The sequence below is a fragment of the Akebia trifoliata genome, unplaced genomic scaffold, assembly GCF_017979445.1.
Source record: "Akebia trifoliata isolate Shusen 1 unplaced genomic scaffold, ASM1797944v1 Contig00239, whole genome shotgun sequence".
NCBI lineage: Eukaryota > Viridiplantae > Streptophyta > Magnoliopsida > Ranunculales > Lardizabalaceae > Akebia > Akebia trifoliata.
This window is the reverse complement of record NW_028236890.1, coordinates 1-14387: the sequence shown is the minus strand read 5'-3', so window position 1 is coordinate 14387 and position 14387 is coordinate 1. Positions and strand designations below refer to the sequence as shown.

Here is a 14387-nt window from a genome sequence, read left to right as displayed (position 1 = left end):
CAATGAAGCACAGTTGACACAAATTTTGAGGAACTCAAATTTGTTTGGTATTTTCCATAGCCGATACACCCCAAAGCCTGAGTTCCTAAGAGTGGATTCAATCCCCATAAGCTCTAATTCGACAAGATGGGAATTCTTTGAGCTTCACTGATCTTATTGTAGTAAAGTAGAAACAGATGATATAGTTGAGAGACGGACAGAAACAAAATGTTGATAAAATTTAGGCTTATAACATTGCATCTAATAAATTCATTAACAGGTACAATACTCAGTGGGAAGAGATAGTTCACAGTTCCTCAGCAAAAATCAACTAAATCGCTCAAAATTCACTTCATTCAAACATTAAGAGAAGGTCTAAATTTTCCAGCCTTATTCCCCAACCAGAAACTTTACATTATTGTGGAATCTGAAAACTAAACAATCAATTTACACCAGGTGTTCACAAGTACACCCAGAGATCATCAATTGCAAGAGAGGTTAAGAGTGCTTGATATCTACTAACTTCGAACCAATGGGAAAAAACAAAATAGAGCAAAATGCATGCTGCTTACCTACTCACACAGATATGGAAGCAGTAGATGTTCGCTGCTTATTACCAAGGATTATTACAATAATTGTCACATCATCATGATACTTTCTCCTCATTCCAGCAGGAATCCTCATCAACTCTTCAGTATTGAGCCCTATGAAAGACAAGAGAGAAATATCAGATTCTGAGTTACTATTGTATGGCCCTAACTTGAGTTATAATTGGGTGTATCTTGAACTGGAGGTATGCAATCCCCTAAGGGGAAAAAAACTTACCCCAATCGGGGTCTCAGGATTGGGAATTTTTGGGCGTTTGTACAACTTATGGGGGCATTTTCTTCTTTAGAAAATGCGTATTTCGCCCTAGGACACCATGCATATTCCAAGTTAAAAAACCCTAAGTATGTATATTGTATTTTCACAGTTTTCATCAATAAAGAATTATCATCGCCGCCCATAGATGTAGGCAATCTTGCCGAACCACATAAAATCTTGTATTCTATTTTGTTTTCTTTGTTTGAATCTGTGTAGTTTATCAACCTTGATCGATCAAAGGGAGTTTTTCCACTACAACTATAAACCTAAAGAGATGAACTGGACATGGGCATTAGTTGATGCACGTCTGCGTATGATGTCAAGACATGGTTAAACAAACTGGAGAATTAAACATCCAACTAAATTAATCAATAGAAATCATTGGCATCTAAATTAGAAAGCATCAAAGACACAAAATTTAAGGAAATAAGTTTCAGAGAAAATACCAGCATTTTCCGCAGCTCTTAGAACCAGATGTCCCACCAAATGCTTAGCAGGATCACCAAAAGGATTATCCTGGATAAACAAATGAACAAGCTGCACAACCTCATCATTGCTAAAGAAATCAAACAAGCCATCACTCCCCAAAACAATGAACTGGTCGTTCTCAGACACTTGATGATTCTTGGTGAATGGATGAGTATAAACATAAGGTGGACTGCATAAATTTCGAACTCTAAGAATGCCCATCAATGCATCATTCATTTTGCTCTGCAGAAAGTATATATAGTTAAAAAGAGGAAATATTTCAGAGGCCATAAATTCCCATAAGAGCAAATTACCAAAATGGAACACGAAGATTGAAAAATGCCCAAAACAGATCACCATTGAAATTAATTCTGAAAACAGTAATTTACGATTTTCGACCAAAACGGTAAAAAAATAAAATGAACACTAATTTCTACATTTTTCATACCAAAAATGCCATTTTCTCTTTCTTCGACCTTTTTACCATTTTTACCATTCAAATTTATCCAAACCCAACTCTTTTATATGATAAAGATAGGAGGGTATAAATGTAACTTGAATATATATTAAAAGAAGAGTAATTAAGTAAAAAAAGGGGTATTCTGAGTAAAAAAATTGTAAAAAAAAATAAAAAATAGTGTTCACTTTATTTCTTACTGTTTTGGTAAAAACTTATGTCCAAAAATAGTAAATTACAGTTTTCGGAATTAATTTATTTTTCAATTTTCGGTGCATGTTTTGGTAAATTAGCCTTCCCATAAACCTACTGTATTAATTTTTAAATGAAAAAAAAAAAGAAAAAAAAAACAGCAGAACCTTTTTCAAGTAACCAACTCCAAATGCCCTGGTTAACTTCAGCTTTCCTTTCACTCTTCCCCCAATAATAGGGGATGGATCATCAGGGTGATCATCCAAAACTTTCTTGCACTCTATTTCATTATCAACGGTATGTGTTTCTGTCAATTGTATGGCTTTCACCAAACCGTCTTCTTGGTTGTCAGTTGTTGCCAGTACAGCCCTGCTGTCGCCTAAGTTCAGAATGTATAAGTCTTTGCCATGAAGGAGCACCACAAGAACGCATGATCCAACAGACACCAAGTCTGGTCGATCTTCCATTTCTTGTTCAACCATGCACATGAAATCACTCTCAGCTTGGGCAAGGGCACGACTAAGGCATCCCATCACTGTCACTTCCGTTCCATAATCTGAAGAACCATCTTCTGCTGAACAACTTTTGGATGAATTTTGAAGTTTTCTTGTACCCCATTCAAGCAAATGAAGGTAAAATCCGATATTTTCATACAGTTTTCCAGCCAAGAAATCAGCCGCATCACGTCCATTGAATCCATCATATACTCCACAAAATAGCCATCCATTATCCTCGGAACATACAGCTTGCACTCTGTCTTCCCCTGCAGCCCCACCAGCCATTTGTACGTCCATGGCGTTGAGAAAGTTGGACGATTCTACCCTCGTAGGGGCACTCATAGACTTCCACAAATTTCTTTCACCTTCAAGGAGGTCATTTTCTGTTGATAAACTTCCACCCAAGGTAGACAAGCTGCTTTGTGAAGACCGCGAAAGAGATGAAGAAGAAGCCATCCTTCTAAATGATTTAGGAGAATCAAGACAAGGCAGTATTTCCTCTCCAATTAGACCATTACAAATATTTGTGTTTGCTAAGGTAGCATTAGCACTGAGAGCTGCACCAGACAAACAAGAAAAAGAGCTGCTACATGTCCCCCCGTCTGAGTTCTGGATCTGAATTCCAGTTGAAAACCCAAACTCATTGGTGCACTGATAGCCAAAACTAACACTAAGTTCCCCAGAAGGCTCAACGTGGATGCCTTCAGATTCTTTCAGCATTTCTTCATGGAACGACACAAGAGTGCTCACTTTGTGCTGAGCATTGCTTTCTTCGGTAGACAGTGCAGAGCCCATGTCAAACCAATAGTTTCAGGCGTTTAGTGTGCAAGAGAAGCTGAGCCTGCTAAATAAAATCCTATAATGGTTAATATTCACACATCAATAATGTGAGAAAACAGTTTTACTTTCTAATTATGCTTCTAATAGACAATAACTAAGAGAAAGTTGGCGGAGATGGTTTGGGCATGTTCGAGAAAGGCCAATTACAGCCAGTTAGAAGAAATATTCAAGTTGAAGGTCTTCAAGGAGCGAGAGAAAGATCAAATAATACTTGGATGAAGGGTGTAAAAACATATATGAACTCATTGTCAAAAACATTACACTTGACTTGACAAAAAAGAAGAGAGATTCTATTGCTATGCCAACTTTTGCTAATGCCATCCCAATTCAACGTAAATCACCAAAGAATTAAAACACATATTGGGGTAGCATTAGCAAAAGTTGGTGTGGCAATAGAAGCTCTCGAAAAGAATCATTCATCAAATGTATATGCATCACTTATTGAATTAAAATCTCAACAAGCCATTATTTCAGATCTGAAGTTGAGGGATTTTTAAGTTGAAAAAACATCCATCTGAATACTAGATCCTCAAAAAACATCCAGATGCCCCATTGGAACAAACGATCTTTGATGGATATGATGATTTCATACAGATTTTGCTCCACTCGTATGAAAGTCCTACAATGAAGGAATACGGAGTCCACGATATACGACCTTAGGGCATGTGGAGTACAAACTATGAAATTAAGAAACAATTCCATAACTGGTTGGGACGTAATCAATGAATACTGAACTTATCAAAGATAGCACCCCAAATGGCGTAAGCCAAGCCACAATGAAGGAATAAGTGGTTTACCGATTCACAATTTATCCTGCTACTAGAATGGAAAGGCTATACCAGCTGCAGTAGTTGATCCAAAGTAAACAAGGACAAAATCATCAACCACTACAAGTAGCTCATTTGTTAATTAGTGGAAAATATCATTAGAAAAATCTTGTTTAATTAGTGGAAAATAGCAAACATGAAAAATTTCAAGAAGATGAACTGAAAGTAACATTTAGAAAAAGAATGGACAGAAGTAATGAAAGAAATGAAAAAAAATTAAACCCATTCAACAAATACAAAACCTTGAAGGTATCAACTCCCATTTGTTATCTTTCAAAGAACAACTGGAAACAAGAAACACCGAGAGCTATGCATACCTGCCATGAAAAATGGTGGTTTTCTCCTTAACAAATGAACCCATGAGTCGGCTATAACTAGGAATGTTAGAAGATTATGCTGGTTAGTAGCACATATCTGTCAATTAGACATTAATAATGCAGTGAGCTATAATAATGGAAATTAAATGAAACTATAAAACAAGAATTGAACCACTTATCCCACCCATCATTCATATGGATATCTTCATCTGCTTGTGAGGCACTTTTATTCCCTAACTCCTTCATTTGTTCCCTCCCACCACCTTAATTCAACTCTATCAAATAGTTATCTAGCATTCAAGTCCTGAATGAATCATAGACAATCAGCACTCATAAACAAGCTCAAATGCAAAATTTAAAACTTGGAAACTTCTAACCCCTTCAAAAGTGGTCTACAATTAAATGACGGTCCACAATTCTTCAACTTGTAAACTGGGGTTAGAAGTTTCAGAATTGGCAGCCTCTTAACGCTCCCCTATATATATATATAGGAGAGCGTTTGGAGGCCCTAAAGAGAACCAAACATTGTGCCAAATATTTTTCAATATATGTGCTAGAAGTTTCGGAATGGGCCGATTTTTTTGTGAGGATGATCTCTATGGTGAGGAGATCATCCTCACAAAAAATCAGCCCATTCTGAAACTTCTAACCCAATCAAAAGTGGTTTAAAAATAAGTGGCGGTCCAAGATTCTTCAACTTGTAAATTGGGGTTAGAAGTTTCAGAATTGGCTGAGTTTGTGTGAGGATGATCTCCTCACCATAGAGATCATCTTCACAAAAAATCAGCCCATTCCGAAACTTCTAACCCATATAGTGAAAAATGTTTGGCTCTCTTTAGGGTCTCTGAATGCTCCCCATATATATGGGTCAGGATCTCTTGACTCATGAATAATGACTCATATATAAGGGAGCGTTTGGAGGCCCTAAAGAGAGCCAAACAATTGTTAGTCCATGATTTTTCAACTTGTGAAGAATTTTCGGTCCATGATCCTTCAACTTGTGAACTGGGGTTAGTATGTTTCGGAACTGGCTGATTTTTGGTGAGGATGATCTCCTCACCCAAAACATGTTGGATAAAACAATGGATCACAATCCTGCCCCTATATATATAATGCTTGTTATCTTTTCCTTTTCTGTAAGAAAGAATTAGCCCACAAACTATTAAGAGGGAAGAAACCACATGACTTCATCCTAAATTCTCTCTTCAAGTGAGAAATACAATATACAACTAATTTTAATTGGATTATTTAGGAAGCAATGGTCATTAACAGAGATGTTCAAATCTCCACCACCTAACTATGAAATGTTATTAACCTTCTCAAGAAAGTACCTTTAAGTCAAGGTCACACAATTACCTAGTTAACCATAAACTATATTTCACTAAATAAAATGTTCTTAAAGAAACACTTTGAATTTCATAATTCCCATGAATCTTTTGGAACAATTTAGAATATTATTATTAAAATTTAAAAAGGTAACTCATCGGGAAAGAGAAATCAAAATTCAACTTAGAATCCGTAATATTACTCCTAGATCCTTAGATTCAATTGTAAGAAGAACAGTTTACTCATTCTATAATTGTTACATAAACAGGATCATATGTTGATGTTCCTAAAATTCCGAAGTTTTAATGACCAAAGAATTGATGTATAAAACAATAAGAAACTTCTTTAATTCCACAACTACTGAAATCAATTCCAGATGATCTGTAATATAAACTGATCAAAAAGAAAACAACCAAAAACCTGAAGAAACAACAATATTGCTCAGAAACAAAACTGAAGATTGAACAAAAAGGAACAACAACTATCTAAGAGAAACCTATGGTAAAATTTTTTTATCTGTAATCAGAATCATAAAATTATTTTCACTTACTGAATTAGATCGAAAGCCGACTTCCTAAAAACCACAGACAAGAAAAAAAGGCGCAAAGCGATACACGTACACACAGAGAGGAGCAGAAAGATAGAGATCTGTAAGAGAAACTTATAGTTTAAAAAAAAAAAAAAAAAGAGCTCCAATGGCGTTTTTGAGCTTTGAACTTAGAATGCGTTTTGATTTACCTTTCTCGAAGAGGAAGAAGAGACTAGCTTTCAAAAACGGACTGAGAAAAGAGTAACAAAGAACAAGTGAGAGAGAAATAATAAGACGAGGACAAAGGATACGACGATTTACGAGGCGAATCGCAGGGGTTTGCCCAATGCCGGTCTTCTTGAAAAGTGCCAATTAGTGCTACCTCTGAAGACGCGCGCCAGTCCCCATCATCATCACTGTCCAGCTACGTGACCATGGACCCATTTATAGGTTATGACATTCAATTAGAGTGATTTAATACCGTTTTACTAACGCCATCCCATTGTGCGCTAATGTTTTGATGTTTTACATTGAATTGAGGTGGCCTTAGCAAAATCGGTATGACAATAGAGTTACTCTTAAGATCCATCCTACTCTGTTTTGGTGAATATTTGTGATACCCTTGTATTTTATCTCGGAAAATGTTAAATAGATTAAAAACAAAGTCACTACAATAAAAATATGGGTCCTGTTCAATGGCAAACTTTTTGGCAAAATATTTTTCAAAACTTGAGTTAGAAGTTTTGGATTTGGCTGATTTTTGGTGAGAATGATCTCTACGGTGAGGAGATCATCATCACTAAAAATCAGCCCATTCCAAAACTTCTAACCCCATCAAAAATAATTTACAAAAAATGGACAGTCCATGATTTTTCAACTTGTAAACATGGGTTAGAAGTTTTGGAATGGGCTGATTTTTGGTGAGGATGATCTCCTCACCGTAGAGATCATCTTCACCAAAAATCAGCCCATTCCAAAACTTCTAACTCATGTTTTGAAAAATATTTTGCCAAAAAATTTGCCATTGAACGCTACCCTAAAAATATATATAATTCCCTACACACCACCCCTTTAATGAGTTTTTGGTGGTTTTTTTTTGTTTTTTCAATTTGACCAGAGTCTCTTCTTTTTTTCAGAGAGATTTGGTCAGAGGAAAGTCAATTCACATAATCTCAAATGACCAATCAAAAAGAAAATTAGCTAAGATAGTTTTAGATCATGAATCCTATATAATATTTTTTTCCTTAAAGTTCTTTGTAATAATTTTATCACAATAAAAAAAAGGTTTATTTTAAAATCAAAAAACACCCCCAATACTCTAATTTTCATAGTATAGACCAGACTTGAAAAAAATATTCAGTAATTTTTTTATTTTGTTAACAATGATCAATGATTTTGAAAATAGACAATTACGTAACTCCGAAAGTTTAATGGTATGAATTTATAATATTGTTGATGTTGAAATATCTCACCTTCCAAAATTAATACAGGATACTTCAAGAAAAATGTACAACATAGTACATGCTCCTATAGTTTTATAAATTGGGGATGCTCTCAATACACTCTCGTTAACGTGATTAATCATATTACATGAAATCCCAATTGTCTTTTCTCATAGCAAATTTTTTTTTCTCAAACTAAATGACATTTTCGCTTTGACCTTTGTCTTCTCTTATGGTCTAATTGAAAAATAACTTAAATGCCCACATTTCCATCCTATAACCAAAAATAATAAACATAAAAACATTGATTTTTCTTTTCAAAATCTGTCATCTTCAATCCATTTTTTTTTTTAGCAAGTGACTGTTTTAACATCAACTTCAAAAATCATATCTTATATTTATCTTGAGGTTGCATAGGTTTAAAAAATTATTTGAAGTTGATGCAGATAATACCCTATGGTTGAGTACTAGGCTAAAGTTGTACACCCAAGAGGTTGAATATGATTGGTATTGGGAAGGCTTTTGGTTATATGGGTTAAAGACAAGTGAATTTATGTCATTTTCTCTAAATCTATTAGAAAGTATTGGAGTCATAGGCGCATGTAATCATTTTGAAAAACTAAAAGTAACTCAAATATTTACCAAAATGTCGAGAGGTATGTCAAAATTAGTTATTCTATTCCAAAATTACGTGTAACATAATCATAGGAGAACGGGATTTATCCGAGTTGATTGAGTTCTAACTTGTTGCAGCTTGCACACTTCCTTGGACCCACTAACACAGTAATATTCAAAACATTTCCTTACCAGACCATCCTCCAAGGGATGACATTAATGTTTTATGTTTTATAATAATGCAAGTCTATGCCACAAAGATCTGTTCTTATTAAGATTTACTCCCAAATATAACTACAAACTCATACGATCTAGAGTTTAAATCAAGAAAAAATTACTTGATAGGTGGTGAGTATGTCTTTTTAAATGTACCTCTATTTTGACGTGGTTTCTTAACAACCTAGTTAATAAAATCTTTCTTTCTTAATGCCCCCTCATCCTGATTAATTACGAACTCAGTTTGTCAAGATCGATGATTCAAATCATTGAGTTCAATAAATCATGTTGATGATTTACATTTTTGATCTCAACAGTAATAAAAGGTCGATCCAAAGTTTGGAAAAAAGTTGATCTCAATGATTTGAATTGTCACCGATTGATGGGGAGAGGGGAAGGGGGAGGGGACATTAAGAAAGAACATCTTACGGAATGGACTATCAAGTTATCATGAAAAAATCAGAGGTTTTTAAAAAAGAAATCCTTGGTCAAGATTCATTGAGTAATTTTTCCTTAAAATCAAACATACATGAATATAAAGCATAAACCTCTTGATGGTGGATAATAATCTAAAGTTGACGAAGAGGCTTCTTCCTATTTCCAATGCACAATGAATGGAAACCATATAAGATAGGATTATTGTAATTTTCAATTTTATCCATTTAGTTTTTAGACAACTAATTGTTAGTTTAATAGTGTACTGATTTCTTATGGAAATAGAGAAGAAGTTTGAAATAATTCCTGATTTTTTAATTGAATGTAACAAAAACAAAAACAAAAACATTACCTAAATTTAATAGTTGAAGCATGCAAAAAACATTGTCCTAAAACAAAATTTGCCCCTGCTACGATACCACAGTCTGTAGGCGTTCTTTCTCCAGGATACAACAACCCACGTTTCCAAGAGGGTACTCTAATTAGAATGTAACTTTGAACTCGACGATGTTGTGTGCTCTCCCAACTAAGAATACAAGTATACTGATAGCGATAAAAGAAAGAAATTTTTTAAGCAAGAGATCAAAGAAAAAATTGTGTATTAAATCGACTAAACAGAAGCATGTAAATAAAAGAGAAAGTTATTATTTAGAATAGTCACAAACACCAGTACAAATGAATTAAAAATGGCTAGAATTTTAAATAAAATGGGCCTTCGCGCTCATCGTACGTGCAAACACACATTAAGATTTTCGGATCGATGGATCCAAATCCTAATTGGAACCTTGGGTTTTCCTCTTTGACCCGTGTGCGCACGTAAACCGACTCATTACTTCTATCAACTTTAAATCTATTAGAAGTACAACTATTTAATAATTGCAAAACAAGTCTTTTCCTAATAGTGTAGGACTACAATTACAAAAGAAAAAAAATCAATACTAACAACTAAAGCTTAAAGTATAAAGTAAACGTAAAAAACATAAACCATAAAATATAAAGTAAAAAAGTTGAGATTGGTTTACCCTATGATTTAAACCCATTGAATATTAAAGGGTTTTCAAATTCCACCTTCTAAATTCCAAGACTAATCAAACCAACTCAAATATGTCTTTGTAGGATAAAAAATTGGGATTTTTTCCATTAACATTAAAATAACATATTAAAATAAAATATAGATACCAAAGAAATTCATGAGAAGCAAAATGCCATTCACCTCAGCAATGCAAAATTTTCAAAGATTTAATGGTTTGGAGGGTGATTTAGACAGGCCCCTCTATATTCAGATAACCATTTGAGATAGACTCTCTGTTATCAAACTGATAACATACACTTGACCTCGGTCTCCCTTTGTAAGACTTTTATATAATGACCTAAATGCCTTGATCTTCAACCTCTAGCCAAGAAGCCTTGACAATCATCTCCCCAAAACCAGTCATTCTCATGCTCTTCAATCTCTTGGATAAATTAATTTTACCTATTCAACGTTGTCATCAACTTATCACCTTTAGCTTCTTCGTTTTCAATTTTATCTTCAACTTGTTTTAGAATACTCTTGATTTTTTCTATCCAAAATCCATTATCTTTTACTTCCCAAAAATCCCATATTGCTCTTGAAGTTTTTAAGTTTGAATTGGATAGAATCTTAAGATCGAAAACCAGGGTAAAAAAAAATGTATGTTACATGATGGGTTTCACAGAGGAAAAAAAAAATGAAGGGTCACTTATGTCATTTTAATTTAGTTTTTTGCAATGAGCCAAAGCTCAAGAGGGTCATTTGTTTTAGTATGAAATCACAGTGGAATGTCTAAAATATTTACCAAAACGTGGAGGCCTATGTCTAAATCACTATTATTAATTGTTTTTGGCTTTTGAAAAAAAAAATAAAATTGGCTCATAGATTAGTGGGTGAAGAGAAGCTTGCAACTAGAGTTTCAAATATATTTTCTTTTTGTGGTTAAGTCAGGCTAATGTTAGGATGATATAAGACTGATCATATATTAAGTACTGAAAGAAACAGTTTGATGCAAATGCTTCGCACACAACATTTAATGTGAAGCCACAAAATCCAACATGTGTCCTTGATGAATTGAGAACTCATGGCTCCCATCAACACAAAAAGTTCATGTTGGTTCGCTGTTGGAAATGCTTTGTGGTACACTATTTTGGACCCAACAACACAATTAATATACAACCAGCTCTTGGTGATTCTATATATATATATCTATATATATATATAAATTTAAGTTGGTCCTTGCATTGAAATGGGTACAGTCCTGTTTTTATCTCAACCTGTAAATGATTGTTTTGGAGAGATTCTAGTGGCACACCAAATTTTACTTACAACAAACCACTCATTGTGAAATTACAATGTTGTCCACACATATATTGATGTGTTATAAGTAATAGTTGGTGTTTTAATAGAAGTTTTCTTGTCTTATCATAGGTTTTCTTTTCCCTATGAATCTAATAGACAAGTTACTTTAACTATGCTCCTTGCTTATAAGGGAGGATTAATTTAATTTAATCGAAAGGTTCTTACGGAGCTTGAAAGAACACATTGTCTCCTACATGAGAGCCTTGATTTGGCATCATTGGTCGGTTGTTAATTGGAGCAAATGACCTTAGCCAATCTCCAAGAGCCAAAAACACAAGAACATATTCTTCGACTTTGAGAGAGGGCCCTACTAATTGGGTTTCCACTCCCTGCCATTCATTGGCTAGACATATTTCATCCATGAGTCGTGCTGAAGTGACTTCAAGCTAGAACCTCATATCACACTTCTTAACATGAAAGTGGATGGAATCATAGATGCTTTTTCACTTGTATCTCAATGAAAATCATCTATGATTTCCATAGTGCAATATGATATTTTAGTCTGAGGTCACTTCAATATTATTCTTCTTCCATATGTGTCAGCCTTCACGGGTGACATAAATTGTAATTTTAGGCACAAGGGGGACGGGACCTGTCTCTATCTCTGTTTCTTGAACTTTATGTCTTTATTTATTTATAAAGATGTGATGAGCGATTGATAGAGAGATGCGTACGCACTGCTGACCTTTTGAAAGATCGACTAGGGCCACTACATTTCTCTATCAATTAAGTCCATAGTGAGGTGGGGGGGACACAACCAGCTTGTTAAAAATAATCCAGCACATCGGAATACTCTTCGACAGAGATGTGTAGTGGTCATCTTCTTATGTACTAAAAGAGAGGTCGCCATTTTCAAAAGCAAGTAAGCAACATCATTTTCTATCTAGGCCTTGTTTTATTGTTTAGTCAAGTAGGGGTGACGTCTCCTTCCTAAAATACCTTATTGCAAACCAATTGGGACCATTACGTTAAACTACTATTTTTATAATTGTAGCACTCCTCTAACCCCACCCCCCAGCCCCCACCCCCCACTTCTCTCAATAGTTCAATTGGGATGTCCAATCTTTTCGAGGATTTGAGATGGATTTTGCTAAGCTACGAGTTTAAAGGAGTTGCCACTATTTATATTCAATGGTGTGAATAGTTAATCATAGATTGAAATGACATTCAAATTTGGATTGCGGGTTAGAGTTTGAGGTGTAATACCTTGAGTTTTTAATTCATATCTTGATGAAAAATAAATAGTGGAATTTTGAAAAAAATTCTGAAAGTGGGATATAGTGTAAAATTTTTGGATTTTGTTCTATTCACTTTTAATGAAATACGACTTTACCATTGGATTCAAAATGGCAGAAAACATACTTTAGATTATAAGCACGATTAAATTCGAGTTCGAACAGAAAAATTGCAAAATCCCTGATTTTTAGGTTGCATAGGGCTAAAAAAGTAAATTTTTGTTAGAGTAAGAATTGACAAAATCCGATCACACTATTAGGTCCATAACGAAAATTTATAAAGAATGGAGTATTCACTCGTCAATTTTCAAGTCCGAAAAGTTGAATTATTGTAAAAAATAGAAATAACTCCAAAAAATATCGATTTCGTCCCGATATTTTTATTTAAAGAATTCTTAAATAAATTTTTTATTTCATTGTCTTCCCCAACCTATCAAACCAATAGCCACATACGTTTTTTAAAAGTATTGGGTTTCAACTAACTTTGATCGCAGTTTCATCACGAATGAAACTCCATCGACCGTCGGCGAAGAAGGAAGAATTGTCTACGACGTCAAACTTTATAAATCCAGCCCATTATTTTCTTTCTCTCTCTTCTCTTTCTCTATGTTTCATCGAAAAATAGTCAAACCATACACAGAGGTTTCGACCTCTTCAACCTATAATTTCATCAACTTAGAATCCAAACCATTCTCGACTGAAGAAGGGAAAAAGAACGCCATCATCGATATCTTAGAAACCACCGGACTCTTTTAAAAAATCAGTCACATTCGACCTCGATTTTCCTATTGGTTGCCTCGATTTCTATATTAGTTGACTCGATTTCCACTCACGCTTTTCAATTCTAATGATCAAAGAGTGGTAGATGCTTATGATTCTTACTAGTAATCGTAGATTTCGAAAATACATTTAAAATTTTTATAAATCTTTCAATTTTAGTTCCAAACGTAGAATTTTCTTCGTTTCTTTCAAATTCATGTGAAATATATGTGTTTGATGTATTTAATTACGTTTTATAATAAATTATATGTGGGTGGGGGCATTTCACTGGACTATTTTCGCCAATTTGATCTTGTGTTATTGCTCGAACCTCGTTTTGATCTAATTTTTTGTAAATTTTCAATTTAAATGATAAAAATAAATTTTAAAGTTGAAAAACGATTTGATATTAAATGAATTTAAGATTGATTTGATAAATATCAAAAAGTTTGAAAAGTATTGATACCAGAAAAAATGAAAAAATGGATGATACGATAAAATGTCAAAACCACGCCCGAGGATTGATATCTGCATTTTACATTATGATGTTATGTGTAGGTTGATGAACGGGTATCCAAGATTAACTTACTTTCTGTTGTCACAAGGTGACGTGCATGTTTATTTATTTTTTGTTAGAGCGAGGCGTTGTTTAAATTTTTGTACTATTATTTAATTTAGGCCATGTGGCCATAGTTGCATGGTAGAAAACAGGATATCCATTATCAACTTTGTAATGTTAATTCTTATTTGTTTTCAAAAAAAAAAAATGATTGTATATGTAGCAATTTTGTAAACTGTTAAAGACTTTGTGAATACCTAAAAAGATAGTTCGTCTTATCATCCAGAGTGATATACTATCTTAAGATGTGCAGTATGGATAACCAAGCTCATACGTGGTATGTGACACATATGAGAGTGGCATCACAACTAGAATTCAGGTTTATTCTTTTCTATCTTTTCAGTAAACGTGTAATGTAAAGGTGGTTGTACATAAGTGGGGATGTATAATGGGAAT

At 34.1% G+C, this 14387-nt stretch overlaps 1 protein-coding gene across 13 annotated transcripts; it reads right to left on the bottom strand.

Moving 5' to 3' along the window:
* Nucleotides 1–210: 210 nt before the first annotated feature.
* LOC147381819 (putative protein phosphatase 2C 39) lies at nt 211–6845 on the bottom strand. Of its 13 annotated transcripts, none has more exons than XM_086429926.1 (8): nt 6506–6845; nt 6318–6415; nt 4626–4745; nt 4367–4538; nt 4095–4139; nt 2128–3298; nt 1290–1554; nt 211–683 (listed from the first exon to the last, which is right to left on the bottom strand). In XM_086429926.1, the coding sequence occupies exons 6-8, from the start codon at nt 3250–3252 to the stop codon at nt 556–558; spliced, it is 1518 nt and encodes a 505-aa protein (XP_086286052.1). In that variant the 5' UTR covers nt 3253–3298; nt 4095–4139; nt 4367–4538; nt 4626–4745; nt 6318–6415; nt 6506–6845; the 3' UTR covers nt 211–555. The 13 variants fall into 13 exon arrangements, with proteins under 13 accessions (XP_086286052.1, XP_086286055.1, XP_086286056.1 ...); XM_086429929.1 differs by having other exon boundaries at nt 4095–4184; nt 4442–4538; XM_086429930.1 differs by having other exon boundaries at nt 4442–4538.
* Between the last annotated feature and the right edge of the window lie 7542 nt (nt 6846–14387).